Here is a 25,344-nt window from a genome sequence, read left to right as displayed (position 1 = left end):
AATTTAGTGCTCAAAACTTGCTTTGTGTTCATGAATTTGATGATGATTTGTAAAATATGGATTTGTGAATTGACTAAAGCTTCAGTTTATTCAATGCACAACTAATAAGATGGTAGTTAATACCTCATCTATTGAGAAATCATACTGGAACACCAAGACATCTAGTAATGAGGACTACAGGGAAGATGTGATCAGATATCCATTCATATAATTTTTTATAAGACTTGTTTAGAGAATGTTCTTAAACACATGAACCATTAGAAGTATCAGAGAAGGGTCTTGCTGTCAATGTAAATTACAATAAATGCTGTTCTCATTTACCAGGTACAATCTAGCTTGTCATCGACTGGAGACCCTTCTGCAGAACATCGACCTGCCACCTCTCAACAGTGCTAACAATGCTCAATACTTCTTACGAAAACCAGACAAGGTAGTGGAAGAGGACCAGCGTGTTTTTTCAGCTTACCAGGACTGCATTCAGCTGCAGCTGCAACTCAATCTGGCTCACCATGCTGTCCAGCGGCTTCGTGTGTCACTGGGCGCCAGTCGCAAATCACTTTCCGCAGCCGGGGCTGTGGAGGCCCAGGAGCTGGTCCACAGCTCCTCCACAGAGCAACTGAGGACCATCATTCGCTACCTGCTGGACACACTGCTCAGCCTGCTACACTCCAGTAATGGTGAGTGGGAAACTGGCCATTGTCATGTGTTTGGAGTTACCATAAGTTTGGGTTTTCCCTGACCTGAATTAGTGGAAGGCCGAGAGCATCCAATTTACTTTTGATCCACATTTCACATTCTTTCATGTGTCTGTATCTTTTCAGGCCACTTAGTGCCATCAGTGCTTCAGAGTACCTTCCATGCCCAGGCCTGTGAGGAGCTCTTCAAACATCTTTGCATCAGTGGGACACCCAAAATTCGTCTTCACGCCGGCCTGCTATTGGTGCAGCTTTGTGGTGGTGAGCGCTGGTGGGGCCAGTTCCTCTCAAATGTACTCCAGGAGCTCTACAATTCCGAGCAACTGCTCGTCTTTCCCCAGGACAGGTAGGATTCATATAGCTGCCAGAAATTACATGAAAATCTAACCAGGTGCTAGCTATGCTAATTTTAGCAAATTGGTGTGAATGACCTAAAACAAACAGAAGCTTTCCAAGTAAGTTTGCTTCTGGGATTTTGGAACTGCAAAAATCATCTGTAGCCCAGTGAACCCCTTTTAACAGAACTTACTACAAACATACCTGGCACAGTTGGGTTTAGCTTTATGCCCAGGTGTTTTCTCTCTCTCTCTCTCTCTCTCTCTCTCTCTCTCTCTCTCTCCTTCCAGGGTGTTCATGCTTTTGTCCTGCATTGGCCAAAGGTCTCTCAGTAACAGTGGTGTGTTGGAAGGCCTACTGAACCTCCTTGACAGCCTTCTGTCTCCCCTGCAGCAACCACAAGCTGCTCCCCATCGCAGGACTGAAGGTATAGACATTGCTGTGGCAGGTTTACAAGTGCATAGCAGAGTTGTTCAGACTAATGTACAGTGGTGTGAAAGAGTGTTGGCCTTTAAAAAGGCAGTTCATGCTCAAAAACCCTCCAATGTGGCTGAATTGCAACAATTCTGCAAAGACGAGTGGGCCAAAATTCCTCCATAGTGCTGTAACAGACTCATGGCAAGTTATCTCAAATGCTTGATTGCAGTTGTTCCTGCTAAGGGTGGACCAACCAGTTATTAGGTTTCGGGGGCAAACACTTTTTTACACAGACCCATGTAGTTTTGGATTTTGTTTTCCCTTAAAAACCATTATTTAAATTTGTTTGATGATCTCAAACATTAAAGTGTGACAAACATCCAAAAAAATAAGAAATCAGGAAGGGGTCCAACACTTTTTCACACCACTGTATGTATGTAGGACAACATAAAGATACCTTATTTTTTTCTTACAATGGTACATGTTTAATTATTCAATATGTCTTCTATGTTCTATTGTGAATAAAATATGGGTTTATGAGATTTGCAAATCATTGTACTCTGTTTTGATGCAGATTTTACACAACTTTTTTGAATTGGGGTTGTATTTGTATGTGTACATTTACATTTATTCACTATTATAAATATAACAATTGACATACAAGAAGTTGTGTATGGGTGTGTGTCTTCCAGGCGTGTTGGATATCCCCATGATCAGCTGGGTAGTGATGTTGGTGTCAAGATTGTTGGACTGCGTAGCCAATATAGAAGATGAGACCTCAGGTGGGAAGAAGCATCTCGGTGGAAAGGACCGGGAGAAAAATTTTACAGGTACATGAACTGCACAATGGTCCTTAAAAATCTTTTTGATCTTTGACTTACAGTTTAAATATGACGACCACAGTTTGTGCATCACTCTTTTTCATCTTGTACTACCTAGAGGTTTAATGGATTTTCTGAGGATTAATTACCTCTAAAATTGGTACAGTTTAAAATGTACACTTTGAATTGCAGGTGAAGAACCCTATCACTTATCTTACAGGAGAGTAGACTTTTTGGAAAACTATTTTAAGAGTTGAAAACAAACATTCTTTGTTTCATTTTTGTGGTGACTGTATAGCTGCTTATTATTATTTCCCAGTGCTCTTTTTTATGCACTTTTATCACACCTTCTCCAAATGTAGTTCAGACTTCTTCAGGGGCTTCCAGCAACTGTGTGTGATTTTAATTTACATTGAACCTAAAATGTTTTTGGTTTGACCTTAAGGTATTCAGTGGAGCTTCATCAATAACAGCCTTCAGTGTCAGAACTCCAGCAGATCTGCTAAAGGCAGCAGCAGCCTGGACCGACTCTATTCCCGCAAGATCCGCAAGCAGCTTGTCCACCACAAGCAGGTAAAGGTGTCTCATTTCAACACACCAGACTCAGAAAAATGCTTTCAAACACAGAGTATGAAAACATGTGTACAGTTTATTCTGTAATGATACATTCACCCAAAAATGTTTTTTCTCATTTGTTTGACTTATGCCCCTGTCACGAAGCCATAGCTTAAAACTGGATTTTCTGCAGTAAATGCTTTTGCAGTGCCTGTATTTATCATATCTTTTTTATTGCAGCAGTTAAATTTATTGAAAGCAAAACAAAAAGCTTTGGTAGAGCAGATTGAAAAGGAGAAGATCCAAAGCAACAAAGGTTCATCCTACAAACTGCTGGTGGAACAGGCCAAGCTCAAACAAGCCACATCCAAGGTGAACACCTTTCAAAACTGGCTAAAATATAAGCAAATATACACAGGAACCTCACCTTTCAGAATGTTAAAAACAAGAAGTAACATCTTAAATTAGTGAAACTCAGAGTAAAGAGAGCTGTAGTTAAGCCTGGAGGAGATAGAAGCTTGGATGAAGCTTTTTATAGATCTGCAGGAATGACCTGGTATTGGTTAATAACTTGAATAACAGTACTTTTTCTATGAATTTGTTAGCCATATAGAAGTAGGTAAGCATAGATAAAGATGTCTCATAAATCCATCTTTACCTCCCATCTTTTTTTCAGCACTTCAAAGACCTGATTCGTTTACGGCGGACCGCCGAATGGCCTCGCTCCACACTGGATACCGAGTCCCCAACAGCCAAAGAATCCCCAGAAGTAGAACCTCTACCTTTTACACTGTCTCATGAGCGTTGCATCTCTGTGGTGCAGAAGCTGGCCCTCTTCCTTCTCTCCATGGACTTTACCTGCCATGCTGACCTGCTGCTCTTTGTCTGCAAGGTATTCATTTACCTAAAACCTGTGTAAAGTCTTCTTAAATGTAGAAATCTGCAAAGAAATTATTGCTTTTGCTGTCCTCTCAGGTTCTTGCTAGGATAGCCAATGCCACAAGACCCACAATCCACTTGTGTGAGGTGGTGTCTGAGCAGCAGCTGGAGCGACTGCTTCTTCTCCTTGTTGGGACAGATTTCAACCGGGGGGACATCTCCTGGGGCGGTGCCTGGGCACAATATTCCCTTACGTGTATGCTACAGGACATCCTGGCAGGTGCGTGTAGTATATTTGTGGTTTAGCATTAGCTTTATTTGGACTTAAAGTTAAAACAATTAGTATGTATTGATGTAGCTTTGGTTTTATAGCCATGCTAGCAGCATGATTAAGGGACACCAGTGCTAATGTGTCATTATGCCTGTCGGTCACTCCACCAGACTTCTTTTGATTTCTAATGATTTTGGTGATTCTGTCTTTTCCTCTTGCACCATCATGACAATGACATTTGAAATTATCAAGTATTTTGGTTCATAACCAAAACTGACATCCTGTCAACCTCTTTATTTTTTGTTCGGAATTACAAATGTTATTATGCTAATAGACTAAACTAAGACCTACCTAATATATACCTGCAAAGATTTTAGCAGTTTCATTATGAGTATATTAGAATGTTGTTGTTAGGATTGGACTCAGCAATTTGCCCTGTCTGCTGTAACTCATTTGATGTTAAATTTTTGTAGTTTTAGTATCTCGGGACCATGCTGAAACTAAAGGTTTTTCACTTTGCAACCAATTTAAATTGCTACATTTTCCTGTGTAACCTGTGTGTTAGTAACAGTCGACACTTAAAGTATTTGTTCTTCAGGATCTGTGCTTCAGTGCTTCACATTCAGTTTGCCTTCTCAGGTGAACTGCTGTCCCCGGGGTCTCTGGATGTCATGGATGAGGTGGTGGTGGGTGAGGAAGCTGGGGCATCGCCCTCCTCAGCGGGGGCTGATTCAGATGACTCCCTGCCCCAGCCAACACCCATCCCCCTGGTAGAGAGCATTGATGAGGCCCTGGTGCCTGATATCATCGCAGGTACTACTGGGACCTCCTCAGTATTTCAAAGTGCGTGGATAACCCTGTCTATTCTCAACACTTCGCCACAACACCACACATATTTTGATATGAACCCACAATTGTAATCATCACAATATAAATTAGGTCTTATCTGCATGTTGATTGTATTCTCCACACGGTTTTATGTGTTTCATTATTAAATTAGTTCTGACTTTTGGAGCAAGAGTTCAAGCATGTAGGCTCAGTCATTTTGGGAAGACTTTACATTACATTAGTGTATTGGTAACTGTTCACTGGGGAAGCCTAAATGGTAGCTCGTAGTAGTAGTTTCGCATCACAGCTCTGCACACAGAAGTACTCAATTCGGCCATTGCTGTGTCTTATGTCCAAACTTTCTCTCCAGTGTAGGGGTATAGGAGGTAAATGTTTGATGGGCATTAAAATTGCCCACCTCGCACATTACTGGGCAACAGTAATGTGCTAAAGAAAGAGTTTCATGCTTGTATGTTTTCCTAGTGTGCTTGCTTAGCAATATTAAAGCTGTTTTCATTATCCAAAGGTGCTCCACCTCTGTCATCTTTGGAAAAAGATAAAGACATAGACTTTGACTTGCTACAAGACCTGATGGATGTTGATATTGATCCTTTAGATATTGATTTGGAAAAAGATCCGCTTGCTGCTAAAGTGTTTAAGGTATGTTGATTTTGACATCATCTTCATAGTTTTATACAAATAAGATATATGTGGTCAAATGTTTCTTTTTAAATTATTCTTCTAAATACAACAAAGCTTCTACGGAAAATGGTTTCCATGAAGCCTGCCCTACAGTGCAGCATTTCTAAACCTTGTGTGTCAATACGCTGGTCTTGTAAATGACCAATTGACCTTCCCTGCATAAATAAATAAGTTACCCCTTGTTTAAACTTACAAGTTTAAATAGAAATCAGTTTCAGTTTTGCATACAGTCTTTCAGTTAATCCCTGAAAAATTTTACTGATCCTTGTTGTATGTTAGACCTTGATTATAGAGCTTCATTCATGCTTAAATGTATCTCAGTTATGATCTGGAAAAAGCACAAACTAATAAACCTTACTGTTAACCTACAAAACTGAACAATTTTCAAGCTGCCTAGTGTGTTTTCTAAGTCAACTGAAGGTTTGCAGAATTATGTGATAAATGTGACGGTAAAGTGATTTCTTTGCTTTTTACAGGCTCTTTTTGAATTAACGGAATAACGAAATGTAGCTTAAGATAAAACAGATTTTATTCTGAGCAACTGAATTTTTATTTTAGATTTGAATGCAGATGTAGAAATTGAAAGACTATATCTGCCCTCATCATTCTCATCACCTTATGTCCATCATTCTCATCCCCTTATCATGTCCTTTCTCAGCCTATAAGCAGCACCTGGTATGACTACTGGGGCGCTGATTATGGCACATATGGGTACAACCCATACATTGGAGGGGTTGGTATCCCTGTTTCCAAACCTCCAGTTGCCACTGAGAAGCCTGGTTCACATGGTCTTTCAGTCTCCGTGTCACAGGGTGAGCAGATGCAGATTTTTATTTTCCACAATTCCTACACAGAGACTATATTCAACAATAAATTTAGTGTACTCATTGTAGAGACTTTCACCGATGTCCATAAACTATTAAAAACACACCAGTTGAGCCACACTGCTGCACTGTGTTTTCTTTTTATTTTCTTAACAAAAAAGCTACAGTCAGAAAGAGTCAACTGTGGATGATGTCTGTGGAAAGTCAGCAGGGTTATCCTTTAAATAAATTATTTTTTGGCATTCCATCTAACCTTTGCCTCTGCGTTTCACAGCGCTGGATGCACGGCTAGAAGTGGGCCTTGAACAACAGGCTGAACTGATGCTCAAAATGATGGCAACTCTACAGGCTGACTCGATTCTACAGGCCCTCACCTCAAGCTCATCTGCAGGTAACCACACACCACCAAATAAAAAAGGAAATCAGTGATTCAGTATCTATAAGTGGCTCATAGAGCCCAACAAAATATTCTTTCCAATTCAATTCAATTTTATTTGTATAGCGCCAAATCACAATACAAATCATCTCAAGGCACTTTACAATAAACAAAAAAACCCAACAAATCCCTTATGAGCAAGCACTTGGCGACAGTGGAGAGGAAAAACTCCCTTTAATGGAAGAAAAAACCTCCAGCAGAACCGGGCTCAGTTTGGGCGGCCATCTGCCTCAACCGGTTGGGGTGAGTGGATAGAGGAGAGAGAAAAGAACAGCAACAATAAACAACAAATAGACACTGCAGGTTGGTGGGGCCAATAACTGCTCATCAGCGATATACAGCTCCAGGACCGGGGACACCTGCAGAAGGTACAGAGAGAGAGGGAGAGAACACAAAGTTAGTGACATTCAATGGTGGAATATACAGTGGGTATGGAAAGTATTCAGACCCCTTTAAAAATGAAATTAAATTAAATTTTTCACTCTTTGTGTCATTGCAGCCATTTGCCAAAATCAAAAAAGTTCATTTTATTTCTCATTAATGTACACTCAGCACCCCATCTTGACAGAAAAAAACAGAAATGTAGAAATTTTTGCAAATTTATTAAAAAAGAAAAACTGAAATATCACATGGTCATAAGTATTCAGACCCTGTGCTCAGTATTGAGCAGAAGCACCCTTTTGAGCTAGTACAGCCATGAGTCTTATGATGCAACAAGTTTTTCACACCTGGATTTGGGGATCCTCTGCCATTCTTCCTTGCAGATCCTCTCCAGTTCTGTCAGGTTGGATGGTGAACGTTGGTGGACAACCATTTTCAGGTCTCTCCAGATGCTCAATTGGGTTTAGGTCAGGGCTCTGGCGGGGCCAGTCAAGAACGGTCACAGAGTTGTTCCGAAGCCACTCCTTTGTTATTTTAGCTGTGTGGTCATTGTCCTGTTGAAAAGTGAGCCTTCGGCTCAGTCTGAGGTCTTGAGCACTCTGGAAGAGGTTTTCTTCCAGGATATCTCTGTACTTGGCCGCATTCATCTTTCCTTCAATTGCAACCAGTCGTCCTGTCCCTGCAGCTGAAAAACACCCCCACAACATGATGCTCCCACCACCATGTTTCACTGTAGGGATTGTATTGGGCAGGTGATGAGCAGTGCCTGGTTTTCTCCACACATACCACTTAGAATTAATGCCAAAAATCTTTTCTGCGTTCTGCGATTCAATCTTGGTCTCATCAGACCAGAGAATCTTAATTCTGACAGTCTGGGAGTCCTTCATGTGTTTTTTGGCAAACTCTATGCGGGCTTTCATGTGTCTTGCACGGAGGGAGAGGCTTCCATCGGGCCACTCTGCCATAAAGCCCCAACTGGTGGAGGGCTGCAGTGATAGTTGATTTTGTGGAACTTTCTCCCATCTCCCTACTGCATCTCTGGAGCTCAGCCACAGTGATCTTTGGGTTCTTCTTTACCTCTCTCACCAAGGCTCTGTGATATCACCATGTGATATTTCAGTTTTTCTTTTTTAATAAATTTGCAAAAATTTCTACATTTCTGTTTTTTTCTGTCAAGATGGGGTGCTGAGTGTACATTAATGAGAAATAAAATGAACGTTTTTGATTTTGGCAAATGGCTGCAATGACACAAAGAGTGAAGAATTTAAAGGGGTCTGATTGCTTTCCATACCCACTGTACATGTGAGGGGGGAGGTGAGGAGGAGAGGGGAAGGGAAGGGAGGGTTAGGGTTAGGGTAGGGGAGGTCAGTGCACCGATGGTCCTCGGGCAGTCTAGGCCTATAGCAGCATAACTAAGGGATGGTTCAGGGTTGCCTGAAGCCAGCCCTAACTATACGCTTTGTCAAAGAGGAAGGTTTTAAGTCTAGCCTTTAAAGTACAGAGTGTGTCTGCCTCCTGAACCCAGACTGAGAGTTGGTTCCACAGGAGAAGAGCTTGATAGCTAAAGGCTTTCCCCAAAAGCGACTAATATTACGGTGTGACTTATAGTCCAGAAAAAACGGTATATGTCATGGCTGTAAGATCTGTATGCTCTCTGTCTTACAGTGAGCCAGGCCTCCAATGGTACTGATGATTCACTGCTGAGGACTCTCCAGGGTGGAGGCTCTTCTCAAGGCAGCAGCCTCATTATCCAGCCCTCGTCTATCCCCATGCTAAGTACCTGCTTTAACAAACTCTTCTCCATGCTGCAGGTCCACCATGTACAGGTCAGCACAAGACGCCTTGGTGATGACAGTCTTTTCCCATTTTATTTTAAATCTGTTTCATGGAGACATTGAGTGGCCTGTAGTTTTTTGCTATAAATTGTAGATTTATGGAATTGTAGACTGTGACTCAGCATCTCTGTTTTAGATCTGTATTTGTTTTGGTAGCTGTTCTACTGGAAATAAGTGTCCGACAGTGCATATTTTTGCTGACTGTTGTCCTCCAGGTGAAAACGGGGATTCTAACTATGATGTAGTTAGGGTAAGTTGAAAAATTTAGTAAATGAAATCCACGGGGGAAAAAACATCAGCAAATAGAAGTTGCACTAGACCATTGGGAACAGGCATGGACACTCAAACAGGCAAAATCATTCCTTGCGTCATCAGTGTTTTTCAGCTCCGGAGGATTTTAAAAATCTAAATTTACAAGTCTTGACCTCATGATATTTCATCTATTTTCAGTGCAAAAAATTAACGTGGCGGTTGAACAAAACTACTACATAAATATTATTTTCTCCCACACTCTGGGGCATCATACCCAACATCATACTTTACTGTCCAGAGTGAATAGTTCTCACATTTTCGTAGAATGCATTGTAAACTCAACTCAGTGCCATTTTATTGTATAACAAAAAGCAAAGTGAATTTGAAACACACTTTTTTTTTCTCTCCCTCAGTTGGAGTCCCTACTACAGTTGTGGTTAACACTCAGTCTCAACACATGTTCTGGTAGCAATGAAGAGAGTGGATCAGACATTTTTCTTTTCAATGCCAGCCGAGTGCCTACCATACCGCTCAATCAAGGTCAGGACTTCTCCCCACAATCTTTCCTTCTACACCTGGGATTCAGAGCTGTAGAGGCTGATGTTGTTACATTGCTAAATAGTCTAATTTTTCTCTCTTTCTCTTTTCTCTCTCTATGTCCAGCTTCCATCAGCAGCTTCCTAACAGTGCTGGCCTGGTACCCCAACACCTCACTGAGGACGTGGTGTCTGGTGCTGCACTCTCTCACACTGATGACTAACATGCCAGCCTGTGGTTAGTACTTCCACTGGTTTCCTCCTGCATGTCATCAATATTTGTGAGAAGTCTTTGAACCAAGTCAGATGGTCACGATCCAAGACCTGGTTTCTCTTTTGAATGTCTTTCATGATAGAATTATATTCGGAGAGGAGACTGGCCTATGTCAAATAATGTGAAATAAAATGTTTATTAATGTAATCATGAGTGGAATGTGCCAGTTGATATAAAGGAATATTATAGAGGAAGAATAAATGTATTTATAAAATAATTTAAGTCAAAATGTCCTTGCTTTCTTATGGATTGTTTAGAATTAAGATTTTCCTATAACATGGCTTATGAATGTTTTGGTCATTCAATTCTTACATTTTGGATGTCAGAGCATTCTTGAATGTGCCATCTAGATAAGTTCATGAACAAAATACTCTTTATATAAATAAATGAATATAGAGTGACTTCAATCAGACAACTCTAATGGATTAGCAATGTCAGGATATATTTTATTTGTCTGCATGGCGCAAGTTCAAGAGTGTATAGCTTAGATACATGCAGAGTGTTTTGCCCATGAAATTCGGTGGTGTTTCGTAGGTCATATGAAACCTGTATTTGTACCCCCAGCCTCCAGCAATGGGATGAGCACTCAGGAAAGCACGGCTCAGCAGATGGTGTCTGATCCCACCCTGGTTCACATCCTGGTGCGCTTCCTGTCTGGCACCAGCACCAATGGGACGAGCCAACACACCTCACAGGTGGGACCCACAGCCACGCAGGCAATGCATGAGTTTCTGAGCCGCCTACAGGTACACCTGTCCTCCACCTGTCCTCAGATGTTCAGCGAGTTCTTGCTCAAACTCATGCACATTCTTTCTACTGAGAGGTAGGTCTCACTTGTGAAAATGTACTTTCAGTGAGTTTTGACATGAAACCCCACAAAGTGTTTTATGGAAACTAATGGTTTGTCCTGATCCTTCAGGGGTCCATTTCAGACAGGACAGGGTCCACTGGATGCCCAGGTGAAGCTGCTGGAATTTACTTTAGAGCAAAATTTTGAGGTGGTGTCAGTTGCCACTATCTGCTCAGTCATCGAGTCCATCACGTTTTTGGTTCACCACTACATCACATGCTCTGATAAGGTGGTTTCCCGCAGTGGCTCAGACAGCTCTGTGGGTGCCCGGGCTTGTTTTGGTGGGCTTTTTGCCAACATCATCCGTCCAGGAGATGCAAAGGCTGTCTGTGGAGAGACCACACGTGATCAGCTGATGTTTGACCTCCTTAAGCTGGTAAATGTGCTGGTGCAGCTGCCTCTATCTGGGGACAGAGAGTTCAGTGGGCGGCTGCCGCTGGCAGGCAGCGGAACAGTCGATAGCAGCGTGTCAGATGAGGAGAAGGTCTGTGGCAGTAAAGAAAGCTTGACTGGTGGATCTACATCGAGTCAGGGTCCTCCTGCAGGTGTGGCTGACCTGGTGCTAGCCAACCAGCAGATTATGAGCCAGATCTTGTCGGCGCTTGGACAGTGCAACAGCAGTGCCATGGCCATGATCATAGGTAAGCTCTCAGCACTTTCAACCCTGTGGCAACAGGCAGATTTTTCTCACAGGAGTTCCTGGACAACAAAGAGCTAAAAGCAAAATTTATATTGGATTATCATTCATCAGATAAACAGACCTCACTATAAATGAATGCTAAGATGGGCACCTATTTTCTAACATATGCACCGGAGCAGTTTTATAAGTTAGTGTTGATGCTTCCAGGCGGCCAAAAAAACATCCTACTATCATCTTACATGTTCAATATTCTGAATGAGAAGAGAAACTTACCCTGTATAATGTAGTAATGTTGGCTGAACAGCACTCACTCTTTACTGTGTTTTAGAAAATGATAAATGCTAAATTGTTTCATAAGTTAAGTCATATCAGCAAACTGACATTCTGTGTAATGTCAATGACAGAAATAGACTGGGGTCTTACTAGACCACTGAGACTGAAGCTGTTTTATTTCTTACAAATTCAACTTTTTGTTTGTAGGAAGGTAAAAATAAAAAATCATGAACTTCCCTAGGCTGAAGTGATCCATTTCGCAATAGAAAAAATTTAAATATGCTGAGGACAGGCATTTGAGTTAAATACATACTGTTCTTCAGGAGCCAGTGGTCTTCACCTGACCAAGCATGAGAACTTCCATGGTGGGCTGGATGCCATTTCAGTGGGTGATGGCCTTTTCACTATCCTTACCACCCTCAGCAAGAGGGCAACCTCGGTCCAGGTCATGTTACAGCCCATCCTCACATACATGGCATGTGGTTATATGGGCAGACAGGTGTGTATCAAACTGAGGTATCTGGGCTCCAATGATTTGATATCATAACCACCCAAACAAATGCCCCAAATTACAAAAGGTATGACATACTATGACAAATGTTTGTTTTGTTGTGCATCTTGTAGGGGTCTCTTTCTACATGTCAGCTGTCAGAGCCCCTTTTATGGTTCATTCTCCGTGTTTTGGACACTAGCGAGGCACTCAAGGCCTTCCACGACATGGGTAGGTGTATACACAACATTTTATTTTACCTTTCTCAGCCGTACTTGCGTTTAAATGTTTTTTTCCTGTTGTGGGGGTGTAGTTGCCACATCTGACCATGCTGTGTGCATCCATGAGCATTACAGCCACACTGACATACTATGAGCAAACCACTAAACACAAAGAAACTATAACTCTTCTTTGGCCTTTACCAGGTGGTGTACAGTTGATCTGTAACAACATGGTGACCAGCACCCGAGCCATTGTAAACACAGCACGCAGCATGGTCTCCACCATCATGAAGTTTTTAGACTTGGGTCCTGGAAAGGCAGCGGATGGCAACCTCAAAGCCAGAGTGATGACATCAGAACCAGATAATGCAGAGGGACTTCACAATTTTGCTCCTTTAGGTGCTTTCAGTTGCTCCTGATTTAATTTTAACTTTTGCCTTAACTTTAGATTAACTCTTTTCTAATTCTAAATGATCTGTTTGTTACTTCATAGGTACCATCACATCCAGCAGCCCCACTGCACAGCCAGCAGAGGTCCTCCTCCAGGCCACGCCTCCACACCGCCGTGCCCGCTCAGCAGCATGGTCCTACATCTTTCTGCCTGAGGAGGCCTGGTGTGACCTCACCATCCATCTTCCTGCTGCTGTGCTGCTGAAGGAGCTCCACATCCAGCCACACCTGGCTTCTCTAGCCAGTGAGTAACACCTAATTAAAGAAGTAAACAAAAAAATATAGTGATATTTGTTTGTATTCATATCACTTGGATGAAAACTCATTTCATTATTTTACTTTTGTGTCACCTTCCTGTACCCATCAGCCTGCCCATCCTCAGTCTCTGTGGAGATCAGTGCTGACGGGGTCAACATGCTGCCGCTCTCCACGCCAGTCGTCACCAGTGGCCTGACATACATAAAGATCCAGCTGGTGAAGGCAGAGGTTGCCTCAGCTGTCTGCCTGAGACTCCACCGGCCTCGTGATGCCAGCACCCTGGGTCTATCTCAGATCAAACTCTTGGGTCTCACAGCATTCGGTAACACCTCCTCTGCAACTGTCAACAACCCCTTTCTGCCGTCTGAAGACCAGGTCTCTAAAACTAGGTACCACAAACTGAGCCTGGACTGAGATTTTGTTCATTTGCGTTAGATGTTGTGAGTGTTATGGTAATCTTTTCATTCTTCCTGTACAGCATTGGTTGGTTGCGTCTTCTCCACCATTGCCTGACCCATGTCAGTGACCTGGAGGCCATGATGGCCAGTGCTGCAGCACCGACTGCCAACCTACTGCAGACCTGTGCAGCACTGCTCATGTCACCTTACTGTGGCATGCACTCGCCCAACATTGAAGCTGTGCTAGTCAAGATCGGTCTGCAATCAACTCGCATAGGGCTCAAACTCATTGACATTCTGCTGAGGAACTGTGCCGCCTCTGGCACCGACCCTGCCAGTGAGTCACACACAGCTGCATGCTGCTGAGCGTTAGTAGGAGTCAAAGCCACGTAACCACAAAAAGTAAAAAATAGTCTTGAAATATTCAGTTTACTTGATCTCAAATTAGCTTTTTTGAAATTGAAAGCTTTCAGATTTTTTGCCCCACCTGCTAGTACATGTGTTTTTGTACTGCAGTCATTTAAAAAGAATTGCAGTACTGAAACAGTAGCTGTGTTTCCACCCAAACATGAAGCGAATCGTTTCAAAATTCACAAAAGAAGTGAATAAAATTAATGCAAATTAGATGTTTCCATCAGGTGCGCTAATGTTTAAGGGTGGTGTTGGTAACCTAGCAACCAACAAGCGAAGATATTAGATATTAGCAATTAGTTATGCTTGGGCAAATTATAAATTTATTAGCAGCTCTGCTTGTGAATGCCCAATTAAATACTATAAAGAGAAGAAGAAATACTGAAATTTTGATGCAGGCATTAGCAGCAAGTGCATTACGACATCAAGACCCATACATATGGGGAAATACAACTGTTTGCTATGACAGTATTTATTTGACAAATGCGTTTCCATCTGCCATTATTCCCATTAACACTAACCACCTCAAGTGAGCATAAAACCTTTTTTGCGAATTGTTTTTTTTTTTTTTTTTTTTTTTTTAATATTTGATGTTTCCATCATTTGTTTCTGACGCGATACTTCAAAATGCAGGTAAAAAAATGAGCTGATGGAAACCCAAATAATGATACTATATTTGCTCTACACAGAACAAATTTCTAGGTTATAGTTAGTAGACCTGAAAGAGTATGCATTACCTGTCTTCTTGACTAGACCCGACTGTATTTTTTGCTCTTTTTTTTTGATGAATAGCAAAAGAGACTGAACCTGAATTTAGGTCTCAAAATATTAGCGACCACAAATCCTCTTGTGAAAATTGTTGTAAGCATGATTGCCATCCGTACTTTAGCCTTCTTTCTTTGTAGATTTGAACAGTCCTCTGCTGTTTGGGCGACTGAATGGCCTCTCCTCAGACTCCACCATCGACATTCTGTACCAGCTGGGCACCACACAGGACTCTGGGACCAAAGACAGGTATATCAACATCCTGTTTTTACCTGGAAACTGTCCTTAAACATCACTCTGCACGTATTACAGCCAGTGATAAACAATATTTCGTCAAGGTGATTTTGCAGACAGTCATAAGCTGATAGTAAAATCTGTCCTGACACTTGTCATCTTTTACTGTCATATGGCTGGCTTTGTTGCATATAAATTGCACTGTGGCACAGCTCACACTGAGTCACCAAGGAGGTACTGCAGTATTTTTCAAATCCTGTGATGAGTTGTTTTATGACCTTGCTCTGACTTTTAATCCTCCAGAATCCAGGCTCTCCTCCACTGGGTCCACGACTCCTCTCGGGTTGCAGCCCACAAGCTTAGCAGTCCAATGGGATACACAGGGGCGGCTGCTGGCTTTTCCTCTGCTTCATCGAGGGAGTATGGTCTCGTCATGCCTTCACCCTCTCACCTCCACTGTGTAGCAGCCATACTGTGGCACAGCTATGAGCTTCCTGTTGACTACGATCTGCCTGCACTGCTCAACAGAGAGCTCTTTGAGTCAGTCAGAGTCTTTTCCCATAACAAGTTTATACATACACTCACATGTATACACACATACAAGAGGTGTGACAATGGAGGAAAAATCAGGTACAGGGGCAGTTTGTCCAGGTTTTGCTGAAACTTCTTGTGTGGCATATTAAGCATAGTAAGAGTCTGTTCAAAGCATTTTAAGGTTGGACTTGAATACAAACAGTTGTGGAGTAATTTTGACAATATTTTGAGAAGAGTTTTGCAGTATTTGGATATACATTTCCACATGTGCTAGGAATCTTAGTTTCTTAATACTTTACTACTATGCTTTGTGTAAGATTTCTGGGTTATAGATCTTTAAAGATCTTGATCCTACATATTCAACTCACTGTTTTAAGTAAATGTTGAATAATGAATGTAAGAGAATACTTACACATACCACATTAATTCTTTCCCTTCCTACCTACCATGAAGAGTTTATGCACACAGTATATCAGCTTTGAGAGTTTGAAGACTTACTGATTTCATTCATTGTCCTTCCCTCTAGGATGCTGTATAGCTGGTCCATGTCATTGCCATGCGACATTGTACTGAAGAAGGCTGTGGACAGCTTGCTGTGCTCTATGTGTCACATCCATCCCAGCTACTTCTCCTTGCTGATGTCCTGGATGGGGATTGTCTCAGTGCCCAGTGACAGCCACTCTCAAGCCCAGCACTGCCGCCTTGCTATGACTGATGACAGCAAAAAGCAGCATGATTCCAACACAAATGCCACAGGACTTACAGATGATTCCAAGCATGTGAGACCTCCCATTAATCTGTCTGAATCCCAGCTAACCACACTGGCAGCTGCCTCCCAGTCTCCAGAAGCTATAGAGCAGTTACTGGATTCAGGCTTACCCTCACTGCTCGTTCGCAGCCTGGCTCAGTTCTGTGTTGGCCTCCTGGCCAGCGCTGACCTCCCTCTGCCTGCTGCTCAGGTAGAGAGACGACACTACCATCACCATCACCACTACCACTCATCCTCCTCATCTTTGCTGAGTCGGCCTCCACTGGCTGCAGAGCTGGCCGCTCCGGTGCTACGTTTTCTGACAGAAGTAGGCAACAGTCATGCCATGAAAGACTGGTTAGGAGGACCAGAAGTCAATCCGCTGTGGACAGCACTCCTCTTCCTGCTATGCCACTCTAGTGCCAGTGCCACCGCCAGTGCTAGTGCCAATGCAGGCTGTCAGCCTCTGAGTTCGGGATCTGCAGCAGGTTCCCCTCCGTCCCAGCCTCAGCCTTCAGGTTTACGATTTTCTCTGGCATCTTCAGGACAGGCAGGTGGGCTTACTACCCAGCAGAGGACAGCTCTAGAGAACGCCACTGTGGCCTTCTTTCTCCAGTGTATCTCCTGCCACCCTAACAACCAGCGGCTCATGGCACAGGTCTCTTCGTATATGTCACCTCTGTCCAACACAGCCATAGACAGATTAATTAAAATGTTAGCCATAGTAATAGTGCCAATGATATATTAGGTGTATTTATTTATTTGTCTCTTGTTTTTTTTTTTTTTTTTTTTGGCAGGTTCTATGTGAGCTCTTCCAGTCTGCACCACAGCGAGGTAATGTGCCAATCTCTGGAAACATCTCAGGCTTTGTTCGAAGGCTTTTCTTGCAGCTCATGCTGGAGGATGAGAAGGTCACAGTCTTCTTACAGTCTCCTTGTCCGGTGGGTAACTTTGTTTCTTCTCTCATAATCAGGTCGGTTTTCTTTCAGGATAACTGCAAAAATGTTTCTCTATTATATTCTAACCATGCACAGCCTTTAGAGCAGCCAGCATGGCTATAGACCATCACTAAACATGAGTAGTATTGTAGTATTGAAGTAATATTCAGCTGTGACCACAAGGATGCAGTGTGGCAAAATGAGACAGTGACTCCATTTCTTTCCACAGTGATCTGTTCAGGCTGGTACATGCATAGTATAATCCATCCTTAGTGACAACGTGCTGCTTTATGTTTTATACAGCTCAATGATTGGTTGTCAGAAAAACTGTCTTAGCAGTTTGCACCTGTGTCTAGGGCAGCATCGTTTTAATTATCTCAAGAAGCCCTAACTGTTTTTTTATTGCCCATTAATAACTACAGAACTACATCTGGCAAGATCTTATGGTTAGTGTTTACAGCATCAGCCTACCATAACATTTTATATAGATATTTATTTTGCTTAGAGAATAACTCCTTCAAAATTTGGTAACCTTTCCTGTTCCACCCAGTATTACCATCACGTCAGAGACTTCGCTTGTACACAAAAAAGTTTCAATCAATTTCTAGAATTTGCACTTGAGCAGATGGCAGTAAAGTCTTCTGAACTTTTCCCACTTTTTGGATGTATTTTAACAACCACTGTTCTATTTCGCTTAATAACTTATGGATATTACTGTGGGGAGAAGAATCTACACAGGAGATGACCTCCTTTTACTAAAATGGAGCAAATCTGCAGTATATCACCCTGTTCCATCTGAGCTGAAGAGGTCTCTCTGTCGATGCAGAGCTGGTGCTAAACTAAAGAGGTGGCTGTGGCTCAGGAGGTAGAGCAGGTCGGCCATGAACTAGAGGGTTGGGGGTTTGATCCTTGGCATCACTAGTCCACATGTCGAAGTGTCCTGGATTCCATTGGTGTGATTGTGTGAAAAATACTATGTAAGTATAAGACCATTTTACCATTTACCATTTAAAGGCAGGAAATGGATACAAACCTTTCATACCATCCATCATCATGGGGAATGTCATCTCTCTACTGAACAAAAGTGAAGAGCTGGAGACATTGGTTAAGACCTAGAGAGCATTTTGTGAGTGTAGTCTGATGTGTTTTACTGAGACCTGGTTGGATAAAAATACTGAAGACTCCCTAGGCATAAGACTGAAGATTGTATCAGCCAGACTTTACCCTGGTACGTGCAGAGCCAAGTGGCAAGACAAAAGGTGGAGGACTGGCTTTATTTGTGAACAAGAGATGGTGTAATCCAGGACTGCAAAAACAAGAGATAAGTCTATAGTGCAACATCATCAGAGAGGTGTGGAGGGGAATTAACTTCACTGACTACAAGAAAAGAACAACCAGACACCAGAGGGTGATGGGGACAGAGCCAATGAACTCAACAAGTTCTTCAACAGGTTATACCCCCCCCACTCTTCCTCAACTTTTCCATCTTCTTGTCTTCTTTGTCCTTCACCATACTCCACCATCTGTCACAGTAACAGGGGTGAGACTGCAGGTGCAAAGACTGTGCTGTGGGAAGGCAGCTGTCCCAGATGGTGCATGTCCAAGGCTGCTTAAGGACTGTGCTGCCCAACTGAGCCTCTACAAAGGATCTTCAACTTGGGTTTACAGTAGGGGAGGTCCCTGTGAAAAACATCTTGTGTTGTTCTGGTACTTGAAGTGTCCAGCTGAACTAAATGTCTACAGGCTGGTGGCTCCCATATCCCACATTATGAAGGTCCAGGAGAGGATGATTTTTCACCTATTGAGACTCAAGGCCAAACACACAATAGATCCCCCGCAGCTTGCTTACTGAGAACACATTGGTGTGGATGATGCTGTCCTCTACATGCTTCACCGTGTTTTGGCTTATCTGGAAGAACATGCAAGTTATGTGAGGGTTAAGTTCTTTGATTTTTTTTTTTTTTCAAGTGCGTTCAATACCATCGACCCAGTCATCCTCAGAGACAAATTCAAAGGGATTTGGTGGACCCCTCCTTTGTTTGCTGGATCACAGATTAGCTAACAGAAAGGCTACAGTTTGTCAGGATGGGGAACTGCATCTCTGGTATCTTATAAATATCAGAATCTGATTCTACTGTCATAGTATTTACTGAGTACATTCATGCTCTGCAAAGAACAAACCATAAAGGTATGCCAGACACTCCAGGACTAAAGTCAACTAACCTATTTTCCGGACTATAGCTCACAGTTTTTACTCCTCTGCCTTCTCCTTTGATTTATACACCAAAGCAACTTATATGTGTATATTTACAGTCATTTTGTCCAGTAGTCACTAGTGTTAGATGACATTCTTGACTCAATTGAAGATAATACTGTACTGCTGAAAAAGTATAAACATTTATGTTCGCACTAAACTCTAACTCCTAGTGTAACAGAAGTGAAAATGCCACCCAAAGGAAAGAGCTATACTGCAGACTTCAAAGTGCAGGTAATAAAGTCTGCGGCTGAAACACAGTTTGGAGTAAGTGTCAGCATTCAGACAACCTGAGAGAGGAGGAGGAGACGCTGCTTCATCTCCCCCCACCCTGTTGGTGCAGTTGTTTACGTTACTTGACACAGATGAATGAATTTTATAATGCACTTCTGCTTGTTATGTCTAGCCTACTTTCATCAGAGGCTAATTTAGACTATATCATTAGTATAATTAGAAATGTGACTTATACACCGAAAAATATAGTATGTGTAAACATGCTGGAAAAAATCCACGACACAGCAAATGTAGTTTACTTTGTTACTGCTTAAAATTACATGACCTAGATGACTGACAACTTTCCTAGAAATAAATGACAACTCGAGTTGTGTAGTGCAAGTTTATAAGCATGGTGTATGTATATATGTGTGTGTACATATATATTGAGTGTGTTTCTAATTTGTCTGTTTTTGTTTTTTGTTTTTTTTGATAGTTATACAAAGGCCGCATAAATGCAACTAGCCACATGATCCAGCATCCCATGTATGGAGCAGGCCACAAGTACCGCACCCTCCATCTACCCATCTCCACCACATTGGCTGAAGTCCTGGACCGGGTGTCTGGTATGTTTAAGTAAAAAAACGTTAAACTTCTCACTGAAGCGAACAGCTTCAAGAGCCAGAATTTAAAGGAACGCTATGTACTTTTTCAATCTTAAAATAATATCTGTAAAATGATTTCAGTGGTAGAATAACTCTACCTTTTAACTGCCCCGTCCCGTTTTCGGCACACGGCTGAAAAACACATACCTAAATTAAACTAGCTGTTGTTCTTACATTTTAAGAGTTATATTGATGACCTTGGTGTCGTTTGAAGCAAAAGCTTTCCAGTTTACTATCGGCGCGCTGTAAAATGTGAAATATGACTCCCCTCCCCCTCTTGCTTCGAGTGCTGCTTGCCCAGCGTTGTCAAGGCAACATTTCCAGTAGCGGTGGTGGCCATTTAAAGCCCACTGATGCGTCATCAAACTTAACGAGTCATATAACGTTTTAAAGGGCTCATTATTAGCTACAAGATGCGTCAGTCATCATTGACGAACAATGCAACTGGTGGATTCTACTGTCAATCGAAGTTAGTCTATGCCCCCTGACTGGGATTTGCTCTGAGGGTGCGAATTCTATTGGTTTTAGGCAAGGCAAGTTTATTTATATAGCACAATTCATACACAGTAATTCAGAGTGCTTTACCGAAATAAAAGCAAGTTAAAAATACATAAGCAAGAATCAAAAATAGTGAAATTAATATTAAAGGAAACTGAGTGCAGATAAATCACTTTGAATAAAACACTGTCAGTTGTCCTATGCTATATGCCACACTAAAAAGAAAGGTTTTTAGCTTGGACTTAAACATTGCCAGAGATGAGGCTTGTCTAACATCATCAGGAAGACTATTCCAGGTTTTAGCTGCATATAACTGAAACGCCGCTTCACCCTGTTTAGTCCTGACTCTGGGCACGAGCAGAAGGCCTGTCCCTGATGTTCTCAGAGTTCGAGATGGTTCATATGGCATCAACATGTCAGAGATGTAATGTGGTGCTGAGCCATGAAGAGACTTACAGTATTGTTCAAAATAATAGCAGTACAATGTGACTAACCAGAATAATCCAGGTTTTTATAATATTTTTTATTGCTACATGGCGAACAAGTTACCAGTAGGTGCAGTAGATTCTCAGAAAACATACAAGACCCAGCATTCATGATATGCATGCTCTTAAGGCTGTGCAATTGGGCAATTAGTTGAAAGGGGTGTGTTCATAAAAATAGCAGTGTGGCATTCAATCAGTGAGGTCATCAATTTTGTGAAAAAACAGGTGTGAATCAGGTGGTCCCTACTTAAGGATGAAGCCAGCACTTGTTGAACATGCATTTGAAAGACTGAGGAAAATGGGTCGTTCAAGACATTGTTCAGAAGAACAGCGTACTTTGATTAAAAAGTTGATTGGAGAGGGGAAAACCTATAATGAGGTGCAAAAAATTATAGGCTGTTCAGCTAAAATGATCTCCAATGCCTTAAAATGGAGGGCAAAACCAGAGAGACGTGGAAGAAAACGGAAGACAACCATCAAAATGGATCGAAGAATAACCAGAATGGCAAAGGCTCAGCCAATGATCAGCTCCAGGATGATCAAAGACAGTCTGGAGTTACCTGTAAGTACTGTGACAGTTAGAAGACGTCTGTGTGAAGCTAATCTATTTTCAAGAATCCCCTGCAAAGTCCCTCTGTTTAAAAAAAAAAAAAAAAAAAAAAAAAAAAAGGCATGTGCAGAAGAGGTTACAATTTGCCAAAGAACACATCAACTGGCCTAAAGAGAAATGGAGGAACATTTTGTGGACTGATGAGAGTAAAATTGTTCTTTTTGGGTCCAAGGGCCATAGACAGTTTGTGAGACGACCCCCAAACTCTGAATTCAAGCCACAGTACACAGTGAAGACAGTGAAGCATGGTGGTCCAAGCATCATGATATGGGAATGTTTCTCCTACTATGGTGTTGGGCCTATTTATCACATACCAAGAATCATGGATCAGTTTGCATATGTCAAAATACTTGAAGAGGACATGCCCTTGAAATGGTTGTTTCAACAAGACAGTGACCCCAAACACACTAGTAAACGAGCAAAGTCTTGGTTCCAAATCAACAAAATTAATGTTATGGAGTGGCCAACCCAATCCCCAGACCTTAATCCAATTGAGAACTTGTGGGGTGATATCAAAAATGCTGTTTCTGAAGCAAAACCAAGAAATGTAAATGAATTGTGGAATGTTGTTAAAGAATCATGGAGTGGAATAACAGCTGAAAGGTGCCACAAGTTGGTTGACTCCATGCCACACAGATGTGAAGCAGTTATAAAAAAGTGTGGTCATACAACTAAATATTAGTTTAGTGATTCACAGGATTGCTAAATCCTAGAAACAAAAACGTTTGTACAAAATAGTTTTGAGTTTGTACAGTCAACGGCAGACACTGCTATTTTTTTTTTAACACACCCCTTTCAACTAATTGCCCAATTGCACAGCCTTAAGAGCATGCATATCACAAATGCTGGGTCTTGTTTGTTTTCTGAGAATCTACTGCACCTACTGGTAACTTGTTTGCCATGTAGCAATAAAAAATATACTAAAAACCTGGATTATTCTGGTTAGTCACATTGTACTGCTATTATTTTGAACAATACTGTATACACAAGCAGTGCTGTTTTAAAGCCTATTCTCTGAGGTGACAGGAAGCCAGTGCAGAGATCAGCAGGAGTAATGTGGTTGTACTTCCTGGTTTTAGTCAGGACCTGAGCAGCAGCGTTCTGAATGTACTGTAGCTGCCTTACAGCTCGTTTTGAGAGCCCTGTGAACAAGCCGTTACAGTAATCTAACCTGCTAGAGATAAATGCATGGATGAGTCTTTCCAAGTCTGATTTAGACATGATCCCTTTGATTCTGGCAATGTTTTTGAAATGGTAAAATGCTGACGATGTTATTGATTTAATGTGGCTGTTAAAGTTCAAGTCTGAGTCCATGATTACCCCTAGATTTCTAACTTGATTTTTAAATTTTAGAGAAAGAGACTCGAGGTGACTGCTGACACTTTCTCTTTGTTTCTGTGGCCCAAAGATGATTATTTCAGTCTTGTCACTTTTTATTTGGAGAGAGTTGTTTTGCATCCACAGAGTGATCTGTTCAATACAGCGGCACAGTGAATCGACTGGTCCATATTCACCAGCTGTGAGTGAAATGTAAATCTGAGTGTCATCTGCATAGTTTTGGTAGGACACATTATTGCTGCGTATTAACTGGCCTAAAGGAAACATGTAAAGATTGAACAAAAGTTGTCACAAGATGAACCCCTGGGGGACCCCACATGTCAACGCCTTTTGGTCTGAGACACAGTTACCAACCTACTGTACCAATGAAATACTTCCTGTCTTCAAGATAGGACTTAAACCATTTAAGGGCAGTACCAGAGATGTCTATCCAGTCCTCTAACCTTTGTAACAGGATCACATGGTCCACTGTGTCAAAAGCAGCACTTAGATCCAGCAGTACTAAGACAGAGACTCTGCCGGCATAGGTGTGCAGACGAATGTCATTTGTCACCGTGATGAGGGCAGTTTCAGTGCTGTGATGGGGCCTAAAACCTGACTGAAAATCATCAAAGCAGTTGTTTAACATGAGAAATTCGGTAAGTTGTTGGTAAACAACTTTTTCAAGGATTTTGCCTAAAAACGGCAGGTTTGATATGGGAGGCTTGATCACGGCAATTTTCAAAGCCCTTGGAAATGTTCCAGACTAATGAGTTATCAACTAATTAAGTGAGTTGTGGGTTTAGGGTTAGTTACGCTGTGAAACGTAACAAACAAGTTTGATTGAGGCCTCATGTGATTCACAGAAGCTTGATATGTCAAACTTTATTGAATAAACGGCGAAATCAACCGTAAAACGAACACAGCCGATTACAGCTTTTCATGAGGACGACAATGGTTTTATGGATTTACTGTATAATAACACGTCTTTTGGACTAAAACATGGGTACACTTTGTTCTATGGATTCTAACGAACAAAACAATATGCGACACTCATTGACATGTTTGAGTGCAGGTATGAAGTAACTCAACAGAAAGGTAAGAACCAGTGTACTGTACTTTATTTGTACTGTTGTTGTGTGAAGCTTATACAGCGACAGTAGTTACGACACTGGTAACAGACAATTGTGCTTCTCAACCAGATGGAGGAAACCGTGAGCAAAGGTTACATAGTGTTGCTTTAAGAACACCAAAGCTTGAAATGGTGAACCAAGCAGTAAATCAGAACCAATTTTACTGGCCATGTAAATTTGACACTCAAAGACTTTGACACTGGTACTGTGGCAGTAGAGGTGTCTGGGTGTGTTGAGATGAAAATATTATCAAATGCTGGCTCACTCAAGTTTTAAATAATATTGCATCCCCCACAGCTGGTGTGGCATAGCTCCTGCACAAACACACAAGGACACTACGACAGTGTTCAGCTCACCGGTCTATTCAGGGTTTTATCTCTTTTAAACACCATTTTTGAAGCATAATGCTTATGCACCACCAACACAGAGCGCTTTAAGCCTATAGTTTACTTTTTTTTACATTTTGCCATCCATCTTTTGGTATTTCCTCAGTTTTTGCTGCATTGCCTTCTGTTCAGATTTTTTAAAAATTCTTCAAAGTCCTCCAGCAGCAGTGAAAAAACAGGCTCCCTTACTCTCTGTCCTTTGACACTATAGCCATGTGAATCTAGCTCATGGTTTTGATGGTTGATATATACTGTATGGACTTGTCAACAATCACAAGAGCATGCATTATACCAGATGATTGAATCCAGCTCTTGCAATCCAATTCAATTCAATTCAGTTTTATTTGTGTAGCACCAAATCACAGTACAAATCATCTCAAGGCACTTTACAAAAACTAAAAACCCAACAAATCCCTTATGAGCAAGCACTTGGCAACAGTGGAGAGGAAAGACTCCCTTTAACAGAAGAATAAACCTCCAGCAGAACCAGGCTCAGTTTGGGCGGCCATCTGCCTCATCCGGTTGGGGTGA

General features: G+C 41.8%; 1 protein-coding gene across 3 annotated transcripts in view; it reads left to right on the top strand.

The window, feature by feature from the left end:
• Positions 1 to 25,344, top strand: part of birc6 (baculoviral IAP repeat containing 6) — a 150,548-nt gene that overhangs the window by 46,554 nt on the left and 78,650 nt on the right. Inside the window, exons 29-56 of one of the 3 annotated variants that reach the window (XM_026309255.1) lie at positions 325 to 677; positions 822 to 1,041; positions 1,322 to 1,458; positions 2,141 to 2,278; positions 2,715 to 2,842; positions 3,068 to 3,196; positions 3,501 to 3,716; positions 3,800 to 3,983; positions 4,614 to 4,817; positions 5,329 to 5,462; positions 6,163 to 6,316; positions 6,603 to 6,719; positions 8,811 to 8,971; positions 9,646 to 9,772; positions 9,896 to 10,006; positions 10,607 to 10,865; positions 10,962 to 11,533; positions 12,129 to 12,304; positions 12,430 to 12,526; positions 12,721 to 12,915; positions 13,010 to 13,210; positions 13,334 to 13,613; positions 13,703 to 13,959; positions 14,939 to 15,047; positions 15,336 to 15,572; positions 16,093 to 16,972; positions 17,112 to 17,255; positions 20,216 to 20,345. In XM_026309255.1, coding sequence (XP_026165040.1) covers positions 325 to 677; positions 822 to 1,041; positions 1,322 to 1,458; positions 2,141 to 2,278; positions 2,715 to 2,842; positions 3,068 to 3,196; positions 3,501 to 3,716; positions 3,800 to 3,983; positions 4,614 to 4,817; positions 5,329 to 5,462; positions 6,163 to 6,316; positions 6,603 to 6,719; positions 8,811 to 8,971; positions 9,646 to 9,772; positions 9,896 to 10,006; positions 10,607 to 10,865; positions 10,962 to 11,533; positions 12,129 to 12,304; positions 12,430 to 12,526; positions 12,721 to 12,915; positions 13,010 to 13,210; positions 13,334 to 13,613; positions 13,703 to 13,959; positions 14,939 to 15,047; positions 15,336 to 15,572; positions 16,093 to 16,972; positions 17,112 to 17,255; positions 20,216 to 20,345 — 6,050 coding nt within the window. Of the gene's footprint in view, positions 1 to 324; positions 678 to 821; positions 1,042 to 1,321; positions 1,459 to 2,140; positions 2,279 to 2,714; positions 2,843 to 3,064; positions 3,197 to 3,500; positions 3,717 to 3,799; positions 3,984 to 4,613; positions 4,818 to 5,328; positions 5,463 to 6,162; positions 6,317 to 6,602; positions 6,720 to 8,810; positions 8,972 to 9,645; positions 9,773 to 9,895; positions 10,007 to 10,606; positions 10,866 to 10,961; positions 11,534 to 12,128; positions 12,305 to 12,429; positions 12,527 to 12,720; positions 12,916 to 13,009; positions 13,211 to 13,333; positions 13,614 to 13,702; positions 13,960 to 14,938; positions 15,048 to 15,335; positions 15,573 to 16,092; positions 16,973 to 17,111; positions 17,256 to 20,215; positions 20,346 to 25,344 lie in introns of all 3 variants that reach the window. The other 2 variants (XM_026309256.1, XM_026309254.1) reach the window with 2 other exon arrangements.

This window comes from Mastacembelus armatus, chromosome 15 (genome assembly GCF_900324485.2).
Source record: "Mastacembelus armatus chromosome 15, fMasArm1.2, whole genome shotgun sequence".
In the NCBI taxonomy this organism is placed as follows: Eukaryota; Metazoa; Chordata; class Actinopteri; order Synbranchiformes; family Mastacembelidae; genus Mastacembelus; species Mastacembelus armatus.
Note: the sequence above shows the minus strand (reverse complement) of the source record. Positions and strands in the feature narration are given on the sequence as shown.